Source organism: Anopheles coustani, chromosome 2, assembly GCF_943734705.1.
Source record: "Anopheles coustani chromosome 2, idAnoCousDA_361_x.2, whole genome shotgun sequence".
NCBI lineage: Eukaryota > Metazoa > Arthropoda > Insecta > Diptera > Culicidae > Anopheles > Anopheles coustani.
Genome location: NC_071289.1, coordinates 72823584 through 72846496, shown reverse-complemented (window position 1 = coordinate 72846496; position 22913 = coordinate 72823584). Strand labels below are relative to the sequence as shown.

Genomic DNA, 22913 nt, shown 5'->3' with positions numbered 1-22913 from the left:
AAACCTACTACTATCCTGTCCGATGACTAGCGGCAGCGAGCTGCATTGAACTTTATCGAAGCGAACGGAACTTGGGATAGTGTCTTTTCGAAACTTTTCGTCTGCCGAGGGCAGTTTCCGAATCGATGCATCACGGGCGCCCTTTCCTAAGGACGGTGAAGCACCCGCAGCGAAGACCTATGACGAACTTCGAGCGATGTAACAATTAACGGATAATTAAATCACCCAAAACACTCCAACGCGATTTGGAGAGTGGTGTCATGTGTGACGTCGGAGGACAGGACGATTGTTTCCAGTTTCGTAAGCGATTGAGATAGGAGTAGTCAGTAAATCCCCATGAAGAAATGAATTCAGAATCGGTATTTGGATGGCTTAAGAGATTAAAAGGAAGTTTTTTTCGGGTGAAAACTATCACGATTTGCTTCAGCGGAATGCGAGAGAATAATTTATGATTATTAGCCCAGCTCAAAAACTCCACTCTTGCTAGCGGTTGATCAGATAAAACTCCAAAGCAGAAAGGAGACCTGGTTAACATCGGTATGAAATCAAATCGATACTTATCTTAACCAATAACCGAACGCGGTGTACAAAACATTTACACGAGCTACTCACCTACTGTTGGGCGATGGGCAAACCTTCCCGTGGAAGGGAAAGAGGGAAAATAGAAGGGATATGTATATGCTACCAGAGTGCACTGAGGCACTCCCCGAGACTCCACGAGACTCCCTAAGACTACCCGACAGTGTGCGACATTATTATTCATACAGTTATTAATGCCCTTGTTTCTGCACCCTCGCAGAGGTACGTCGAAGCAACCGAACCTGGCAGGAGTTTGGACCGGTGCAAAGGGAGATGTTTGGGCCATGCCACATTTGCATCTACATCAGGCCACCCCGTTCTAATGGAGTTTGAGAGTGTGTCACTTGTAGGAACACGAATACCTTTTCGCCAACCAAGTAGGCTGCCTGTGAGATCCTCGAGATCACGACCTCGCGTGGCAAGGGGGACCTTTGGCGACCTTTTCTTTGGCGAACCCGAACCAGACTCGATCCGAACTTGTGTTTAGGCCCGGTGCATTATTCATGCCAGGTCAGCTTAAGGTAGCTTAGCGCACCTTGTCCACGTTGGCTGACTAAACTCTCACTCTCGTTAGTGCGACCATTGATCGCGCCGGGGTAGCGACGACCCGGGTGGACAGGAGCATTTGTGGTTTCGGTCTGCTGATTGGCCACCGGAGTTCGCGACATAATGAGGTGAGAATGGACTCGGGTGGCCTTGAATCGGAGGCTTATTTATGAACGGATCTTCTGGCGCGCAAGATATATGATCGACCATCATCGCGGGACATTCTAGCGGACTGTCATCGAGCCGTCGGCTGGATAACACGCCATAAAGCGAAGTGTTGAAAGTCATGTACTACGTCGATGCCGACTTTATACGAGCCTAACGATCGCATACATAATCATGCACCGTCCAGCTGGTGACTTGATTTGCGCGATTTACTCGCTCTCCAAGCAAAAACCACTTTGTAAGTGAACGACTGCACTTAAAATTGATTTTATTGGAACTATATATTCTACACACTGCACCGATTAACCGATCCCCGGAGTCCCCGGACTTAGCGTCTCTAAAGTGCATTATGTCGCACCAAATGTCAGGCACCACCGCGGGCAAATGCTACGCACCATATTTAGCTCCCAGCTTTGGCAGAAATACGGGAACAGCCTTCGGTACTACGCGCCGGTCCACGCTGTCGACCAAATGACAAAGTTGGTGCTTAATTACAACCGACTCATGCATCGCACGGTGGAAGAGGCCCATTGCAGCTGCGATCGTCGATGGCAAAGGTATTTATGCATGCTCCCCATAGAATGACATCGAGTTCGCGACGGTATACTCGAAGCGGGCATTTGCGATCGCATTTGATCAGTGTTCCATCGATTGGATTGAGCACCGAAAGGGAGAGTGGAAGGCTTCCGAGAGCTCCGGATTCCAGTTTTGGGTGGCTCGACACCCCGTCGGCTCGCATGTATATAGTATATGCGTACGAAGCTGGACGTTCCAAAAGTACACATCCAATGGGGTCCAGGTGGAAAGCCAAGGTTGTCGAGGGACGCGAGGGATACGTGTGGGGAGTAGTTTGTCATGTCTCCTGCATCCAAACATGGTCCAGTGCGAGGCGGACGAGGAACTTGGGGAGGGCATACATAGACATAGACAGGAAAAGCCAAACTACAATAAATTGGAAAACTAAATTGAGGACAGTATTATTGATTACAAGCGTACGCGTTTCTTGGTCGAGGCGTACCAGTTCGTATGGCCGGGACGGCACCCGGTCCCTTATCTCCTTCGCGCGCGGGAAACTTCCCTTGGCCTCGCACCGCTCGGTTGACAATCTGTCCGCCACATTTGGCTCATGGCAGTAGCCGCAGTACCGAAGCCCGGAGGAGTTGACCGGTGGCGGGGTTTACAAATCTCGTTTACCACTCTAGCACGGTTGGGGCGTACAACGTTGCATTTGTCACACTCGCGGTGGAGACCAAAAAATAAAAATGTCCACCCTGTCTGTAGAGCCTTGGTCGAGGGATGGATGCGGGTCTCCTTGTGCGATAACTAATCCACCAGATGGTCGGCCGCGGTTCATGCTCCTTATGCTGGGTTGCAATCGGGAGCGACAATCTCTGCGTAAGTGCAATGCGATCCTATGGCGGGCCCTAGGTTGGCCCCTAAACGGGGTTGTACTGTGAGAGGGACCGACTTGCGTAGCCATTTGGATTCGGATAGTTGATACGCGGGAAGCAAAACAACCACTCCCGACCGGTGTGTGGCACTCCTCTCGGACTGCGGCGTGGTAGGCTTTTGGATAAAAAACAAACCTTCGGTGGAAGAAATCGAAATCTGGCCGAAGCCAACCCGGCGGTTTCCATCTGGCACAGAAGACACCAGGGGGTCCTCATGAATCTCACTCTCGGGCCGCTTTTGGTGATTTGGCGGTCGAGATTTTCGTCGGTCAAACGCGCGGCCCACCACCCGGGCTGATCTACTCAGATCTCCTCGGATCTGACTCAATAGGAACTCCGAAAGTGATGGATTTTTTGTGACCACAATCTGGACTCACGAGATATTGCGCGGATGATTGGCCGCGAAGATTTTGGGTTGAGCTTAGTGGAATTTTTTTCATATATTCCTCCACTCTAGCTAGATTCGAACCAAAGCCTACTAATCCCTCAAATGGTGGGTAGTTTTTCGTGGTTCCTTCGTAGGGATCTGCTGGAATGTCAGCTATGCGTTATGCGCCTACCGAAGCACACAGCTGGATTTATTGGCCGGCGTAATTGGCGTTTCGAGTTCGGGCCCCTTGGGGGAGCCGGCGTTGTCCCTCTGGCTCAAGCTTCCTCAGTGACAACTCGGGTCCATTTGAGGGAGCGTTGTGCAAATCTGAACCACGACCCGGGTGATTCATGGTGGTGTCGAAGTAAAGCGGCCGATTTGTAGTTTCATAGGCACTCGTCGGAGCCGTGAGAAGGAGTCACTGGGCGCAGTATGGCGGAGGAAAGCCGTACGTAGTAGTTCTTAAATGCTAAGTTGATAAGTCGTCCATTCCATTTTGGAGAACAGTACAAGATCTCGTTTAGACTCTGTACTATGCAATGTATACACACAAGGAACATTTTTTTAAAAGCATTATGTAAGCTCGCTGCGTGCGTGAGAATTTCAACCCAACGAACCTAAGCAACCCCTACGAAGGTCGTCACGTACCGAAAATACTTGACATTCAATACCATTGCTTTTGTTTGAGGATGTTATGGTACTTCAGCTAACCTTATAACATGCCCTACCATTCAGGTTTCCCTTAACACATTTTTGCCTATCTCTTCCGTTAATTCATAACTTCCTTCATGTTTCCTGTGGCTTGGTTTTTGGGTACGGAATCGTACAGAACGTGCTCCGTCGAGCGCCAGTAAAAGCAAACGGATCGTGACCGAGCTGGTGACATTAGGTGTTCTCACGTAGCATGTGCAACAACTAGATCCTTATGCAACGAAATTTGATGGTGAACTCTTGGTGGGTTCTTTATTTGAAGACACTTTTTCGGGCATTTGTAGGAATTGAGGTTCTTAGAGAAGGTTCCAAAAGAAGAATTATAACGCATGTGTTAGAGAACAGTGTGATTATGCGAAATTGGACACACATTAAGGAGTGTCTCGACCTCGGTTTCCTACGATCCAACTATCCAGCTTCGACATCCAATCGCTGAGATCATCAAGATTCTCTTATTTTGTCTTCTGCGTGTCTCCATTACAACCACGGCCAGGCCCACGATTTAGTCATATCGATTGCGAAACGGTCCCTCCCTCTAACAGCTCGCCAGGAGCGCTTCTCGCGCGCAGCAATCGGGTAATAAAATCGCATAAATCTGTAACTGATATCGATTGTGCGATAAGAGCTTACGGGAGGCTATCCCAAGCCCTTCCCAAATCGCTGTAGGCCGCAGGCCAGTTGGCATCGAAAGTGACCCGCGACTGTTTTGCGAGGAAGTCCAGCCGAACAATTTATGATCCCCGCCAATTCTGAGCAACGCCGGCCACACTCTGGTGTGACTCTGGCGACGCAGCTGTTGACGCAGCTCACGCTGGAGTGTTGTACCTGAAAGAAACAGCACCGTCCAGAGGGTGCGAAAAAAAGGCCAAAAGGCTGTACCCCTCCAGGTGCTGAGCAGGCCTTCACCAAGCTCGGCAAACGCCTTACGAAACGTGCGCACCGTACGTGTACGCATGTCCGCTACGCACAGCATGGTGCACTTCTCCGTTCGGGGCGCACGCCAGGTTCGCGTAGTAAATCAAAGCTATGCTGTCGAGCCCTTGTGGCCGCGCTCGGTGGTAATAGGGCATGGCATCCACGCCCCCACTGGGCGTCCCCTCCGGCTGTCGTTTGAACGGTTGTTTATGTTAGTCTTTTCCAATAAGTGTTATTAGATAAATGTTTACCCCGATTGTTTACGGTATTGGTTTTCGCCGGGAAAATCACGGGACTCCCGACGCCGACCGTCGATCGGAAATCTCGCCTGCTTGCTGAATCGGCTGATTAGATGCATGATCCTCTGTTTGCAAATTGCCTTTCTACACTCGTATCGCTATCTCTCTCTCTCCCTCGCCAAGTATTATCCAATACGTTTGGTGCAAATATTTACCTTAAATCTCATTCATTCCACACCGCCACAATCGTTTGCGTTTTGTCGAGCTCAACAGTTTGACAGCTATTTTCTGCAATGTCGGTTCAACAATCTCCACTCGGCGCTGAATGGTCATTACTCAATGTCCAACCATTAGTACATCGTTCCGAGGATCGATCGAGAACCGTCTGTGTGCGCCTACACGAGCTTCAAAAACCGTCTCTCGCCGAATGCCTGATGATTGATTCTCCACCCGCGTGAATGTTGCATGATTCATGACTCATCGACTCATCGACTGGCTGTCAAACGTGCTATTCCGATCGATCCGATCGAGCCGAGTGCTACAACGTATTCAAGAGTTTATTTCCAATAACGGTAAGTGCTAATGTTCCTTGTACTTAAGAAGGCATTCTTGGTTACGACGTATTTTCAAACCCTTCCAAACCTAAGGCTTTAAAATCATATTATTTGTAAAAAAGATGCTGTTATGCAATCAGCTTTATCTAGAATAGCTCTCCAATAGCAGAAAGGAAAGGAAAAGTCAGCCGAAGAAAACATGAATAAATATTGTAACAAGCTACCTGCGGGGTATCCTTCAGCGTCAGAGAGACCTGTCGCTCTCCATCACATCCGATAAGCAGATAAGCACTTCTGCTGTCCAGTGGCGACCAGTGGTCGGCGGGTTTGCCCAATTAAATCCATCCACTGCCCCGACAATGTAAGCGTGCTGCAAAGTGCAACAAGTTGCACCTAAAGCTGGACTAATCTAGCCGTTCACGATCTCACCCGAGCGGCGCGGACGTTCACGTTAACGGTGCGCACGGGCGAGACTAATCAATCACGGTCACAATCAACCATCATCCGGTGGTAATTGACACAAATACCGTTGGAAAAGAGCAAAACGACCCGTTTGAAGCCCGGGACAGTTTAGTTGTCGCTAAATCCCGAGCTTTGAAGCCAGCTTCCAAAGCGTGTTCCTTCAAGAACTCTTCGGACGGAGTAGTGCGCGTGTCAGTCTGTCTGGCAGACCATTAGCTCGCCGATTATGTCCACCTACATGGCACGGGACGGACCCCCAATTCCAGCGGCGCGATCACACATGGTTAAGGCGAGGATTAACTCGGACCCTGGTTCGGGTTCGGGTCAAATCAACAGCGGTAGCGCACGGCCCGTCACTTCGAACACAAACTGGGCCGCCGTAGGGCTGGACGTTGCGTTGGCCTTTTTCCCACACGCCGGGTTGCGTTGTTGTTATCCCGCGGGGAAGCCACCGGACCTGACGCAAAGCCGGCAGCCGTGGCCAAACATTTATCACGCGTCGCAATTCATTACGCCAAAAACGGCAACGGAGCAGGAGCCGCGCGGTGGCAATAAATAAACAACGAACACGGCGCCGGGGGCAGCGGGACCGGGACCGACCCCGCTCGTCTCGCTAATGGGCAATAATGGTCGTAATAAACAGCCAAATAGCCATATCGCAAAAATTGAATGATTGAAAGGTACGACGCGGTACCCCGACCGTTTGGGCTCGCCCTTTTTCCGGGGCCAAACAACTGGATTTGCGTTCCTGCCACCGTTCGCCTGGGTCGCGATTTTTCACCGTTCGATCGGAGACACACCATTTGTCCCATTAGTAAGCCATCGACGGTGGCGAACCCGAGGACTGGGGAAGGAACATGACCAGCAGGCAAACGCTTACATTGCTGCAGAATGTACGCTCGAGCTCGACTCAAGATCAAGCGACACGATCGGTGCGGATCAAATTTCAAACCGACCATTTTTCTGCCCTCGGAAGCAACGCCTGCATGCACGGGCGGACGGATTAATCATCATCAACCTACTCTAGCCCATCTGTCCGTGCACGTTAGCTGCTGGATCGGGTGCATGGGCCTCAGGAGAGTTCCTTTGAACGGTTGTACCGACCAGTTGGAGCAAGATTGTTGAACATACCTGCAACGTAAGATAAAAGAAAGACACATTAGAGCATTTGATTTGCGTAATTGAACATCATAGCAATGTAAGAAGTTATCTTAATTATACAATCGTGTTAAGTCTTAGTCTGTTATTAATAGCTCGAATTCTAAATTATGATAACCATTACATATTACCTCAAAGATTAGTTTACCACAAATATACTTTTTGAAAGTGGGTTTAATGACTGATATTGTGTATAGCCAAATACGAATACGTTTATCATTTCAACATCCGGATTGAATGCATGATAATAGACTTAATATGTTTAGAAAGAGTTAAACAAAACTAAATGCTTTGCAGAGAAAAATAAAATAGGCATTCCTAGACAATCTTTCATTTTTAATTAACCCAGAAAAAGACTTTTAAAAAATTGAAATTAATTTAAGAAATAGAATGAAACGAAATTGTAATAAACTCATACGTAGATCATACAATATCGGTTATGCTCTTAACTCAATGCTGAAACAACTAGGACACGTTTGAAGGTACTTTATAGAAAAAGAAAAACATAGAATTTGTTCAGCTTGGAAAAATAGTCCCACACCCTTAGCGTATAGACCGGAATTGGTGGGAAAATCTGTTATTGTGAACAAACCCAAACAAGTGACAACACGAGTTAACCCCTTTTTGTACCGATCAGCAAATCGTGATCGCTTTAACCGTTCCTGGAAAAGAGGGAAACGTCAGTTGAATTTTCCTGGGTCCTACCACAACCGATAATCGGCTTCCGGTTGAAACCAGCACACTTGTTGAACCTCGTATTCTTCTGCGATGTGAACTGCCGAGCCCGAAATAGATGCAAGAAAACAAGAAACGCGAAGGCCAAAGGGCACCAACGCACTTAATGGTTCGAACGCGAGAAAACAGGGACTCTCGAGGATGCGCTAATGGGAGGAAAAGCCGAACGTGATTTTTCCGCTGGGAAAGATGCATCGGACCGTGCTGCTCGCTGCTCTTACCAACGAGCGACAATTGTCACTTGTTCCGAGGGTTATTGATGACTTCATCTGTTGGTGTCGGGTTCGTGAAAAAGACAAACAATTGAAGTTATGCAGCGAACGCAATCCTTTGGTCCTGTAACCGGTTTTGAGGGCACTCGAGGCACCTAAATCTAGGATGGTTTTCTGGTGTGGCTTTTGTGACTTATGAGTGTGCCACTTGAGCGGAGGATTGACAATGTAAGATCTTTCTTCGGCGAGGAACGGCGGATGTTTGTTTCAAAACATGCTTCTTGCGACACCGAAAAATATATGGGTTGTTTTAAAAAAATTGTTGGTTTCAATAGTATTTTTCCAGCTTCATCACAAAAAAACTGCTAGATTATGAGGGAAATTCCGATCGTTCTCAACAGAATTCGGGTCCCAATTTTAAAATTTAAATGAGAATCTTACACTTGGCCTGCCAAACAATAGATCATTAAAACAACGGTTCGAAAAAAAAGGGAGCAAAATACAAATTGCCATCCTTTCCTTCCCCTGGGCGTTTGCACCAACACCTCCGCCGAGACAATTATGCAAATTAATGATTTTTCCATCGTTCGTCAATCGGTGCGTACAAATTCGTGCTGCCCTACGACTCGGGCTCAAGTCGGGCACAACCTGTAAGTACCGGTTGGATTGAAATTAAAAGCAACCCCCCGTGGGTTTGACGATCGTGTCGGATAAAGTGATGAAAATAATCGTGACACACATCCTGCGGGCGAAAGGAGTGAACGAGTCAAACTAAAAAGTGTAAAAAAACCCTAATGAAATAGGAGGATAGCATAGTGGTGTAATGATCGCGTTACACAATGCGCAAAAGAGGTGGTACTGATTGAGACATTCAAAGTATGGATGAACATTAGTTGAATATAAATTGCAACCTGTAGCGAAGCGAGCTAATTATTGGCATTTGCCTTTGAGGGAGGCATCGCTCTTCGACATGCGAACCTCAAAGTTACCGAATGCAAAAGAAGTCAGATAAAAGAGCTGTTTTCAAATCAACATAAAATCTCGAATTGCAATTTGCACCAGCATAAATCACCGTAATGCAACCTACGAACACTGCGACGTTTATGGTACCAGCCGTAACGTCAAACGTTGTCGCGATTTGCGGTTTATGATTTTCGACCAATTTTCAGCAAATTGTTGGGCCATTAAATGGGACAAATTTAGCACCTCGTTAGTTCGAACAAAAAGGCCCACCTCGCCCAGAGCGGCTTCCCTGATGGCTTCATTAAAGTGCAAAGAAATATGTCCAGCGTAAAACTCGTCGTTTCTCGCACATCGCGCGACCGCATGGCGCAAATCGCCAACGGCTGCGACAGTACTTTCGCGGGCGTCCCGATGGGAAAAATAGGGAGGAGGAGGTGAATTTTTCTTCGACGCCATTTAAATGTATTTTTTTTTTCATTCTGACCGAAACAGAAGCAACGGTACCTTGAAGAAAAGCGGTCGACGATGGAAGGACGATCGCTGGAGAGGGTGGTGTGGGAAGGCATCCGCGAATGGCGTATCGTTCCGTTGCGATCGAAAGGCATGGCAAGGTGACGATGAATCGCGGGAGCTAAGAAAGAACGAACGAAAGTGAATGAACGTCCGTGAACGAAATCCGTGCGCGCGAGTTCGCGTCCGTTGCGTACGCGATTCCGTCAACCGTCCGCGTCCGCATCTTTGCCCGGATCGAAAATCCGCTCATTCTGCCGCAATTCGCCTCCGGCGATGACGTTGGCGACGCTGGTTGGCAATATGTTGCATGTGTTGCAATCGCGGTGCCGTTATAACTGAAAGCCTTTAACTCAGTAATGCATTTCATTTAAACTCTTTAATTTTTGAAGTGAAAGATCGCTCATGGCAGCTAAAAATAAACTTCAACAAATCGAATAGAATACTACAATATTGATCTACAATAAGTACTAATGTCTTGATGACAAAGTAAAAGAAAATAAAAAAAACCATTAAAATGTGTTAAAGCTAAACACAAGCACGTTACTGAGTCGTTTTAAAAAAGACAAATCTTCTTTTTGTATAAAAACATGGACGAAATCTAATGTGTTCCAAGTAAAATATAGACAATAGTTATAATGAAATTTTAATGAAACTACATGTTAATAGCCACTACAACAAGGCAAAAAAAAAGGGTTCATAAAGAAAATATTTCAAATAAAAATAAAGACTTTGAAATTAATGTGGGATTAATGTCCCACTAGGCAAGTTTTGCCATTTAAAAATAGGATGTTATATATTTATTTCGGCAATCCATATGTTTATGTTTTGTGTTTTTTGCATTTTAATTACAAATGGGGTTAAGTGAATCAGTCAATAAGCAATGCGATAATATTGTATCAAGATGCTGGTGCTCAAGTGCAAGAATGCACTTGAACATGATAATTACTAAGTTGAAAAGAGTTGATCCCCACAATTTAGGAATTTATAGATGATGAATTAACTTCCTTAACTACTCTACTACTACTACCTTTTTCTTCTACCCTTATTCTCGTTCCACACAAGTCTCGTGAGCAGCGAGATCGATCTTTTACCAGTTCATGTTTCGTTTTCATTTCGGCGAGACAACTTTTGCTTTTTTTTTTTGTTGCGTGCCTTTTTGGCAGCCGACCTTTACCGCGCTATTGCGTGACGATTCGCGTTTGCCGTTGGCCAGCGACGTCGGCGATGACGCAAGATGGCGAAGTAATCACATCCGACTGCGCGAATAAACGAACTGAAAAAGAAGGAAAAATCCCCGCCAAACCGGCGATTGCGTACCGCGACTTCGTTTTCGGATCGGATGGTCGGTGCAATACACAGTGACACCTTTCCGCAGCCTCCAAACGCCCCTCGGGTCGTCGGGGGATGGGGCGAAAGAGAGCGACGATGAAATGTTTGGGAAGATTCGCCGACTCGTCAATGCTCCGGGGGTTGGCGCTGGCGAGGAAGGAAACGCCAAATTCGCTAACCTACATTGTACCGTCGATGCGTATGTACGCTTAGGCCGGCGAACGGCAATGAACCCACGCTGAACCCAGCCACCAGTTGGTAGCGGTGGGTGTGGGAAGCCTTCGAGCCCGGCATTAGCATGAGAGATGCAGCACATCCGAGCCATCGACACGCGGGCCAACCGGCGGCATCAAAATGCGATTGCAGGCTTCCTCTGCGGGTGGCAAAGCGGTGGAGTCTGCAATGTTGCTGTTGTTGTTTTGTTTTTGTTTGCTTGCGTTGCCTTGTTACTTGCGAAAGAAAGATAAACCTTGGGCGAACTCCGGTACACGCTACGATGACCCGGTCAGGTGACCTACTAATTTAGTACAGCAGGCTCCGTTCCTGAGGGCTTTAATTGACTGCTTAGCGATTCGCATTCGAGAGGGGAAACACATGCAACGAAGTATGCAATGAAAAGTGCTGCCTAGTGCGTCGTTTGCCGGCATACAACAATATTTTGATTATGTTGGTGTATGTTGACTCGTTACTGTTTTTTAGGGGTGAATAATTTAACCCTGAATTAAGTTATGCGTTGGAATTAACACACTTGATGAACGAATTTGGATATGCAATCTATAAAATAACTTCTAGTAATTTCTTGTTGAAATAGTTTCTTATGTTTAAGGTAAAACATTCATTCACATTCTGTGGTTCTTGTGTTACATTTCCCCCCCCCCCCCCCCCCCCCCCCCCCATTTGATTCCAGACATTGAATTTTTCCCTTTCTCAAGAATTAAAAATTAATTAAAAGCCTCATGGATAATTTTACAGCGCCATTTATCAATTGGTAAGCGTGTGAAATCTATTTTTAAATAAACAAACAAGGTTGACAGGTTAAAAATAAAATTGTTTGTTCCAAGACTAAGCACGAAAACAAACAAAGAAAAAACAGAAGTGTATGAAGATCATAAAACCGAAAATGAATTTCAGAACGTCATATTGCTTCGTAAAGTAAACAATGATGCAAATATTTAACTTCACAAACAAAGATGAAGATGTCGTAGTAAAAAACGAAGAAAACGCCCCCTGCATGTTGTGTGTTGGCGATGGTCAAACTTGTCCGCAGGAGGATCAACTTGAAAACCGGATCGGTGTTGGTTTTGGTTGTTGTTTTTCTTTTGCAGGTGAAACCGGTGACGAGACCGAAGACGATCGCGGATTTTTGCCCGTGCATGCAAATGTGATTCAACCTTGAGAATCGTGATGCTCGCGGACACCCGATTGCACACCCTTGCCGGTCTTGAGGAGTGGACGGCGTTAACGGTATCTTTCGTAAATGCGGCTGTGCGCCGTGAATACGAAGCGATTGATGAACGTATCGACGAATGAATCGAAATTAATACCGCGAAAGATGGCGTCCTTCTAAAAATTTACTATTTCACACCATGAACGAGTTGCAGCAAAATGATAAAAAAAGGGTAAAATAAATTAATGTCAATTTCATGCTAAACATATCGTACACTTTCGAACATTACGCTGTACACTTTGTGAGAGGCGCCGTTATGCAATCGATAGGAGCGATACGAAAAAAAGGGTGGAATTCTCCCGACAGCCAGACACAACCAAGAACGGTTTATTACCATTAAACGATCGGCCGCTTTTGGTTGCCTTTCAGCTCGGTTCCGCACCCCGTAGAGGAGGGGACCTCCCATTAGCCGCCCATCAAATTCTCACACCTTTTGCTTTCATTAGAGCGCCCGGGGTACGGGGGGCTCCGTGGCGAATCCATGTTTGGTGCGCGCGACCTACTAAACGGCAAACAATAAAGCTCTCCAGTGTGCGCAAAGTGAACGCATTAGGCGTTTTATGTTGCATCGGGGCGAGAGATTTGTGCGCACTGACGAAGGACGCCAGCGCTCGTCTGCAGCAAGACTTTCGAGAAAAAACACAACACACCCCCTTTCATACCGCGCTGTCACACGTGGATCCGCCATGTTTGACGCGCGTTCATCCCTAAAAAGTACAACCGAATCGAACCGACTTCTTCCAACACCGAGCTGGCACAGTTTCTGGGACGACCCAATTGTTATCAGCGAGTGTAAGGCCTTCTCGGTGCATCGTCGGTGTAACACATTGTTTCGGCCGGCTGTCGGCAGCTCTTGGGCGATCAATGTTTCCCATCATTACCGCATCGCATCTTCCAGCATGCCACAGCAGCACAACAAGCGGCAATTACTACAACCACAGCAACGGAAAGCACCGACCGGAGGGCACCCGCTTCTGTGTGTGTGTGTGTGTGTGTGTGTGTGCCGAAGTGCTTTGAACTTTTACCTTCGGAGTCGATCGCGCGCGCGTGAAGCCGCGAAAAAGGCCGGTCAAAACCGGTAGGTGGTCGTGGGGAGGGAAGGCGCGGGTTGCCGTGGGCCGCATTTCGTGGGGTCGAAAAACTTCCAAGGTCCGCCATGGTCAGCCAGGGGCAAGCAACGCCAGTTCGAACGGATGGCCGGAGCCACCGTGAAGCAGTAAAAATAGCCGAAAAAGTGCCCCACTGCGCAGCGAAACAACAAAGGCCCCGAATGTTACAGTAACACACTGGACTGTCGGCTCGAACTCGACCGAAGGGGGCAGCGGGGAAAGGGGGGAGCTCGCGCGACGAAACTACCGTTCCGTTGGAGTGGTTCACCCCGAGCGCGAAACCAGCTCCGAAAGCGGAACAGCCATCTCGAGCCTCCGCTCCGGGACCGGCCGCCATGTCGGCGCGCACCGACTCGCTCAAGGTGATTCCTTGTACCGTTTTTGGTGTTGATGGTGTCCGCCATCGTGCGCTTTGCTCCTTCCACGCGCAACAATCTGCACTCACCGAAAATAAACGATCCGAACGGGTTTCTTTGGCAACCGGCCAAAATTCGACCGATCTCGCCTCGCTGGAGTTCCTCGACTTTGGAGAGGAGTCCGATTCGAACCACTCAAAACGTGATGTACGTTAATAAGCTTCATAGGACGCTCCTTCTCCGACGATGTGGGGAGCGACGAAAGTTGAGGACAAAGCCATGCCAGAGCCTCGAGAAGCCTTGGGAGTGCGGCAACAATCCACTTCTATAAGGCACTGCCATAAATGGCACTCTTCATCAGCGTCCGTACGGTGTGGTTTTTATTTTTTCGGGGAGACTCCAGCTGCTCCAGCTGCCCAATTGACGAGCCAACTCCCATATAGCGGTGGCCCAGAGCTGGACCTGAGGCTTGCGCCTGAGCGGTTGCGAAATGGAGTGCTTCATCCAATCTGGAAACACACACACACAGAGATCGGCCCGTTTTCCCCGGACTTTTTGTGATCCAGCAGCGAATCATTTGTCAAACGTTCTCCGTGAGGTCAAAAGCAATAGCCGAAAAACGCAAAACCCGCTCCAGCATGTGATTCGCCAGCAATGTTATGGCATCGAATCCGTTGCCGGGCGTTTCGCGTGTGAAGACTCTCCAGCGCTGGTGGCCACTGAGTCACTTTTATTTTCCGTTGCCCGTTCCGAGCCCCGATGAAGAGAATGTTTCCCTTCGGGGCATTTCGATCGGGACACTGGCTTGCGAAACCTTGCCGTGCGATGTTGCAGGAAATTGGGTTCGAATTTTTGGGTTAATGAGTATTGCTTGTTATTTTGGCTTTCGGTGCAAAGAATGCCCAGGAAACAGATGATTGGATCGGGTTTTCACAATACTTTGAGTTTTTTTTAAATTTTGTCAGCTTATGTTGATCGAAAAACCACACATTGTATAATCTTAATTTTATAATTTTTGTTACATAGATTTCGCATCGGAATTATTTGTAACATTTGGCATTTTCCCGGAATCCCTCAATTTTTTTAACTTGCTCCACTAATAATGACAATTGCCTAGAGGGAACTACCCGACATCTCAAGAAACATGCAATCTAAGAAAAATATAATACTCAGGAGTTGGTGTGCAATATTGAAACGTAGCAACTTTTTCATGCATTTCATTCAACTATCCACCTTTCGCTTCTGTTTCAACCGAACAGAGGAGGAAATTGACTGTTGCTAAGCAAGCTATACTAGAATGCATTTTAGCACCCTATATAAAGCAGGTTTTATGAAAACACAGAAACCTGTACAAAAAAATATTTCATTTATGGAATCAGTAACAAGTTTTTATTCATTTTCACGATTTATTTCCTCTCCCATACGTAGGATGGAATGCTAAATTTGCGTTAAGGTGTATCAATTAGATATGTATCAAATTTCTTAAGAAACTTTGAGTTAAAATTCTTGCTTCATATTTCATTAAAGCAAGTTTCCTAGACATCTTACTACTGCCTTTGTGTTCCCAATATTTTGGAAAGCTGGAAAAAACTCAATAAATCTATTGTGGTTCCATCCGATTGGCTATGCACCATCAGACGCGGTAATTTAGGTCTGTTACAACTCCTAAGAATTTACCAGCAAAACCCCGGAGACTCCTCCAATTGCCATGCAAAACAGGTACAAGTAACATATGTTACAAGCAACCTCATCGCGCCATAAATCAGTAGATAAGCAACACAACCCCCCTTCGGAGCTTAGGATCGCAAAGCAAAGCACGCAGCTATACGCTATATAGCACCACAAACGCTTCTCCTCACCCGGGCGTCCTGGTGGAATCTGGAACAAGCCCAGCGCGAACACACACCCTCCGCGTGCCACGCCATGCGTTCGCATGGCGCATTTCGGAAGCGACAGGCCAGCCTGCATTGCCATTTTGCATTCGATTTGCGTGCCACGATGCGATACGGTGCCTACGTCTTCAAGGTTTTCCAGAGGCTAGATGCGATTCGTAATTCGGTGCCATAGATCGATGCGTCGGACAATCGAAATGCATTGGGGTCACCTAGGTCAAATAGGAAATGTTTTGTTTAGCAAATACTTATGTTTATGACCTTTTTCTTCGATCTGGTACATAGCAGAAAATAGTTCCTCAAAATCACTGACGCATCTTTGGACGTGAACTTCGTTAAGCTTCTCGAACGATTCCTAATGAAGATCGAGATAGATACGACACCCGAAAGCGTACTCGAACGCTTTGAAACACGCACCAACGCAACGCGACCATCGAGGAATGTTGTGCTGGCACATGGTGGTTGCTTCCTACTGAAACGGAAAGCCAGCGAAAACATGTACCCTCGAGTGGCGTCCAAGGACAAACGGTGGTTCGCTCGGTAACCAGAAAAGGATCTGCCGAGGATCGTGTGAAGCAATCGAGGTATAAGGAAGCGTACAGGCCTGCCAAAGGAAGCCAACCGAACACGCACCACTCGAACGCTGCTGTTCGGTGCTTGGAACGCACTTACGATTTTTGTGCGTCATGTACGTGGATGTATTCGTGCCTGTGTTTGCAGGGGCCAGTGCGTGTGCAAACCGGCGCGATCCGTGAGAGGAGTTCGAAAGCACATAAACAACTCCGCGTGCACCAGTCGAGTAATCCTTGACCGAGTAATCACTTCGGCTGCTTGACACGACGCCATTAAGGTGGTGCTGGTGGTGGACCCCTTCCACGATCGACGTGCATTCGACGTGGAGGAACAACAGCGATGGCAAGACATGATCACCGATCCTCCTCCCTCCGATCGTGGTTGGGTGAAAGAGAAGGGAATTTCGCTTCGCTCGGAATCGGTAACCCGCCACCAGCCGTGTCACATGTCACATTTTGAACAGCGCCCTGCCCTACCTCTCCTTCCTCTTACCCAAACAAGTGACACACAAACATCCAAAAACCCCAGGTCAGGAAATTCCTTTCCTGTGAAATCCGTACCCGCGCGTCCTTTCTTCGGACGGAAACGGTTGGCGTCCCTTTCGGTGACACTCGTTCGCACGTTTCGCCACGCGAAGAGCGGCTTGGCGGGGAGAGATTGAAAGTGTAATTTACATCACACACTTTATGGCCCATCTGGGTAAAGGGCGAGATTGTAGCGCCTCAGTCACGCCTCCCGGCGCGCGAGATGGTCCCCCTTTAATCCGCACAGTGTTTTGTCTCTAACTAACCTAGATTATAGCCGGCCATTTGCTAAGAAGAACAAAGAATCGTTCAGAATTGAGTGCATTGCACCGACATTGGGTTCACGTTTACTGCCGAGAATGGAGAATACTTTAACATAAGATGTCACTCGTTTAACATTGGGAAAGGAAGGATTGATTTTACGATAAAAGAAGTTAGTTGAATCATTTTACGAAAGTTCTGGGTACAAAACAATTCAATCGAAGAATTTTTGATCTACATGACTCGCGTGTGACAACGAAAGAAAATTATATTTACAAGATGTTAAAACAGTGCAAATATGGTATACTCAAATATTTTCAATTACAGGTTTAAGCCAATTTAATTTTCCTTAGTTCATTTTACGACACAAAAAGTATTTCGAACAAAAGCAGTTATTTTATCATATTTACAAATTCTTAATTGATACAAACATCTTTTTCGTAAAAAAGCCATTAAAGAAAAGTTGAGAGGACAACAAAAATATAAATTCTTTACTTTTATCTTTACCCTTTAATATTCTTGTTATCTTCTATTTCACAAATGTTTCATGGGAACATATTAAACCCTAACTGTAAAATTACTGTACTGTTTTTTTTTAAATTGTCAACTCATAAAACTATTCCACAATTGTGAACCGAATGTCATTCCAACCAAAGGCGGGCAAGGCATATTAAGATTGAATCATTTCGAACTAAAAGTAACTCGATCCCATCCAAACAAGACACTGCAGAAAAGTGCATTATAAAGTGAGCTTATTAAGTGCTTCATTAAAGGTATCATGTTGCATTTCACGATTTATGAAAAATCAACCCAATTCACGCTTCCATCGCACTTTCAACCCAACGTCCGTTCACATCGAGCTGGAGGAGTTGGATAGAAAATCTCACGCCAAACGAGCTTGGACTCGGTAAGTAATTCGCGTAATCGCAATGAATTTGTCAATGTAGCTAACCAACCTTCAACCCACTCCGGGGGAAATCCGTGGCACTCCGCCTGTGCTCTGCCTCTGCCGGCGTGACCACGAGTCCCGCGTCGCCCGCTCACCGCAAGGGAGGCTTTAATTTAAATGTCATTTTTACCCATTTATGACAGTGTAACCACCCGAGTCGGGCCGAATGGGTTGCTGCCCGTCCGATAAGGCGAACCCGCCCGCTACAAAGTGACCAGCGGAGGTCAGCACGGAGGGTCTTTAGGCCAGGTGTACGCCCGCCCCAGATGCGGTCGCAGGATGAATCGTCGGGCGAGTACGGGACGGGTGTTGCGTTGGCGCAAAGTCAGGCCGCTATCACGTGTTGACGATCGCAGGTGGAACAACGCCCCAGCTGCCTGCGAACCGACGTAATGCGGCACCTTCGACACCGCGGGCCGGAAAGTTCAGCGGTTTTCCCCGCCGACCCCGGTGCTGGAACATAACCGATGACATGCGCGTACGCCCGTAGTTCCCGGCGCCGCTCCCGCCGATCGTGATTGTCCATTTATGGCCCGGGCCGGTTTACGGGACCACGGGTTAACCGTTCGACACGGTCCAGCTTCAACTACGTTGTACCTTTTCTTTAAAGTCACGGTACGGACGCGTCCTGGCGCCCTCCGTCTAACGCTACAACTTACGACGCATTACGCATTGGCCGTGCGACAAACGATCCGATACCGCTCACGACCGGTTCGCGCCCACTTCTTCGACGCCTACTCGAGCGTCCGAGGGGATTCAACGAGTTCAAATGGCACTTGTTGTGCCGGCTGGATCCAGGACTGACCTGGCTCACCCTCGGGACTCGGCCCCTTCTGTCTCGGCCGGTGGCAAAAAGTCCGCCAGTGTCTCTGCCGTTGGCGATAGAGGGCAATAAATTAGCAGGGCTTTCGCTTTCCTTTTCGGGCCGAAACCGAGTCACACAGGGATTTGTTGGGCATGAGAAATGGCTCGAGGATGGAAGGATTACGTGGGCTCGGTGAAAAGCAAAACCGAGAGCGCCAAGGGAGTCGGTGAAATGTTACACCACAAATACAGAACGAAAAAGGAGCCTCGAGGTGCAGTTGCAAACCGTGCAAAAAACAAACTGACAAGAGATCTGCAATTCCTTAGCTCGCATTAAGTGAAAAGTTCCCTCCGTGCAGAAGTCATCCCAAATTTATAGAGTTATCACATAAAAATAATTCATTTGCGCGCTAAAAGCACCCTCCTCGCAACAAGCATTGATTTCCTTGGGCGACCATTGCGAATGCGGTTCATTAACTCCTGAATGCACGGAAAGATCGATGGCCGCCGGAATGGAAGCGCAGTAAATTACTTCACAGCACAAACGAACCAACAAGGTTTTAAAGTAAGCAGACGGCAAAGCAAAACAAACTTACTGTAAACCACATGCTCAGCGAAAGATCCTTGTAAAGATGTATAAAAATCATGTTCGTCTTGGGATGGGAAGAGGAAGACGACGTGAACAAACCTCTCTCAACTCAACTTCTACACTTTTCCTAATCGCCCAGAGGTGCACTTGTTTCGTCGGGTTGATTTATACCCGAACGGGAGCATCCTTAGGTTCAGTCGAGTCGAGCTTGTTCACGTCCTGGCCGAAAAGCAGTGGAAAAAAGACGACCAAGACTTAAAAAAAATGGAGCACCATCGTGTTGCTTAAAGAAAAGAACTTTCACTTGCCCTTTCGAGGACGAAGTGAGTGGAAAACCGGGAACTGGGTTTCCAAGGAAGTCGCAGAGTCGCAGTACCCTAGCGTGAACTCGCTTTTCGTCCAACACTCTGCATCCAACACGTCGGGAAAACACCACCCGGGAAAAAGGATGTTAATGCAGTGATGCATTGGTACAATTTATGATTCTAAAGGGGATTCTTTTGGGTTGAAAAAGAACCAAAAAACACTTGAACAATTGCATTTTGTTTGTCAATGTGAGTTGGTTCATCCGAAGTGCTTGGTTCCGTCACGAAAGGGACCACGGTTGCTAACAGGCTACCAACAACACTTGTTTCTTGAGATTCTCGTAACATCATTCGTACAAATAAATCTCTCGTTCACGAACTCTTTAAAATCAATCGAAAATGGGCTGAATGAAAGTGGAATGGTTGGGGGTCCGCGACAGCCGAGCGGTAGCGCCGGTTAGAAAATCGACCCATGAGCGCCGGGGCTCACCACCTCGACGGCGTGGGTTCGAATCCCAACCGAGACCGGACCCTCCCCCTGTACGAGAGGACTGACTATCCACGTACAACAGGGAAACAAGTCTCGTAAGCCCTTAACGGGCAGGCATGACCAAGAGGTCGTTACGCCAAGAAGAAGAAGAAGAAGAAGTGGAATGAAAGACAAAGGTTTATTTTATCAATTCAGTATGATTATAGTTAAAGAAAACATTTGAGCATAGAAATGTTTCTTTACATAAAATCTCTTTTCTAAGTTTATAAATTGGTATTTAAATTTGTAAAAAATGCTCTTAAGATCTGTTAGGAAAGGCATTACAGTTTCAGGTAACAATTACTTGAAACAATCAAAAACATTTTCAAAGCACATAAAAATTCAATCATTAACACATGGTTATTTTTACACGAAAATTGCAGATTATTTTGTAGTGGTGCTTTTCGTACCTGTGTTTGATCTAACTGAACACATATCAACTATAATATAGTTGTCAAAATATTCCACAAAATTTCCAAATTATATAAGTTTAAAAATACGACAAATGCGTAACACATTTTTTCCGATCCGTTGTGATGAAAACAAGAATAGGAAAAGCTTGACGAAACAACAGCAACCACAACACAAACTTTCCTCCGGTATGTTGTATGTTATTTAGAGAACATAACAAGCTTGGGGTTTTTGGTTTTTGATTTTCTCCACATTGGATTTTAACAAACACACTCCCTTCTTCTCGTCGTATTCCCCCACGTAAATGCTAAAATCTTCCCTTCGAGGCTGATTTAGAAAAGGCAAAAGTTTCTATCTGGTGCATGTGCTTTCGGGAAATGAGATTTTTCCCGGTTAACTTTCCCCAACAGTTTTTTCCATGGCGTATCCTGGGGATGGAAGGTAGATGTTTTCAATACCTGCATCCACCGAAGCTCCCGTTGAAAAGAGATATTGGTTTACTGCTATGTGGGAATTCTCTTTTTTCATCATAATGATTACCATTTTTTCTCCCCCCGTTTTCCATCTCAATACAACGAGCAACTTTTTGTAGTATGTTTTCCACGTTTCGCCAAACGGATGATGTTAAGCATTATGCTTGGTAGATGCTCCTGTTATCTTCCGCTTATCCTTTAGCTACCTTTGCGTCCAACTTCCCGTGCTCGCTTCCAGACGAGATACCGGGCTCGCTTCATTTTCGTCCGAGGCTAAAGTTAATCAAATTTCATTCACTGGCCACTTCGCCGGTCGATGATTTAGAAGCGGTTCCCAGTAATTTTCCTCCAAACTGAATCCCGCAAAGAAAAAGGGAAGCGAACCCGATGACCGGCGGTGAGTTAGTGTTTTACTAATTGGATGACGTTAGATTCGCTTTGATTCGTTCGCTTCAGAATCGCTACGGAAGGTTAGGAAAGTAAATTTGTTATACACTGGCAGTCCCGTTTTCCCGTCGAGGTGCGATTTGGTGGGATGATCCATCACACATAACAGCTCAATCGCAATGGTGGGGGGTCGGTTCTCGCTCGCCGAAAGGAACGGGAAAAACGTGACCATTTGATCCTTCTTGGTCGCGCGCGCTTCATCCAGACAAACAATTTGATGAGTCGGGAGAAAAATAAAAGAACGCAAGTCCTTCCACATCCCGCCCTGTAGTGGTGTTGGTGGCCAGTCAATGGACTAGTGTGTGATTTATTTTCCCACAACTTTCTCGTTTCCAGGAGCTCGGGAGCCGCCTGACGAGAAACTGATTGACGGCTTGGGTTGTGAATTGGGTTGAGTGGCGATCGAAAAATCCACACTCCACACGAACCCTACCTCAGCCGTCGTCAGCGTACGCTTCAATCACGACCGAAAGTTTGACGGATGGACAAAATGATGATGTTGCAGATGATATGAAATTTTATCCACTCGCTCGGTCCTTCGGTTTCCGTTTTGTCCGCGCCACCCTTGGAGGCCAGTTACGAGTAACCCGGCATCGATAAATCAGTCAGTCGTGACCGGCAAGGATATCCGAAACGGAGTGGGCGTGGGATCCACCACACATACGCCAGTTCCTTTGGAAAACCATGAGCCTCTGTTGCATATACCGATACGGGCGACTGATGAAGTTATAAAGTAAAATAAGAAGCTAGACATACCTTCAAGCTGCTGGAGGCCGGAAGAAAGCTCGGCAAGTTAACTTCTCCCATACACATACACACACACACACACACAAGGTGGAACGTTCGGAAGCAGCCGGGACGAACTTTATGGCTACGCCGATTACGCTGACGATGGCGTCGGGACATTGTGTTGACTTGCACTTGCTTCTTGCGAGAGTTCCTTCACCCGCCCTCGGCTCTTTCGGCTACCCTCGATTCTATCTACGCTTTTCACGTGGCGATAAAAATAAGGATGTCCCGCCCCGAGGCACCTTCCCTGGCGGCATCCTCGGGTTTTCCGATGGATACGTGAAGTTTCAACGGGGCACTGAGTGATGATAAAAATTCGATTCCAAGTTATGATGACGAGACGGGCAGTATGTGTGTGTATCTGCCACCATTCTCGCCATGGTTGCACCGCACTCACTTTTGTCATCTTTTGTAGCGTCTTCAAATGTTCACGTACACGTACGAGCTACTTTATGCTTCTCGGTGCCCGCAGCACACAAAGTTCGTGCACATTTTGAGCATCGTTTACTTGGATCGTAAACTCGGAATGCATGCTCATGGGAAGTGTGGATTT

At 47.0% G+C, this 22913-nt stretch overlaps 1 protein-coding gene across 1 annotated transcript in view; it reads right to left on the bottom strand.

The window, feature by feature from the left end:
- Positions 1 to 7064: 7064 nt before the first annotated feature.
- LOC131264977 (ecdysone-induced protein 74EF-like) overlaps positions 7065 to 22913 on the bottom strand; it is a 29533-nt gene continuing 13684 nt past the window's right edge. The window contains exon 5 of the mRNA XM_058267238.1: positions 7065 to 7123. Within this exon, the coding sequence (XP_058123221.1) occupies positions 7065 to 7123 (59 nt within the window). The remainder of the gene's footprint in view (positions 7124 to 22913) is intronic.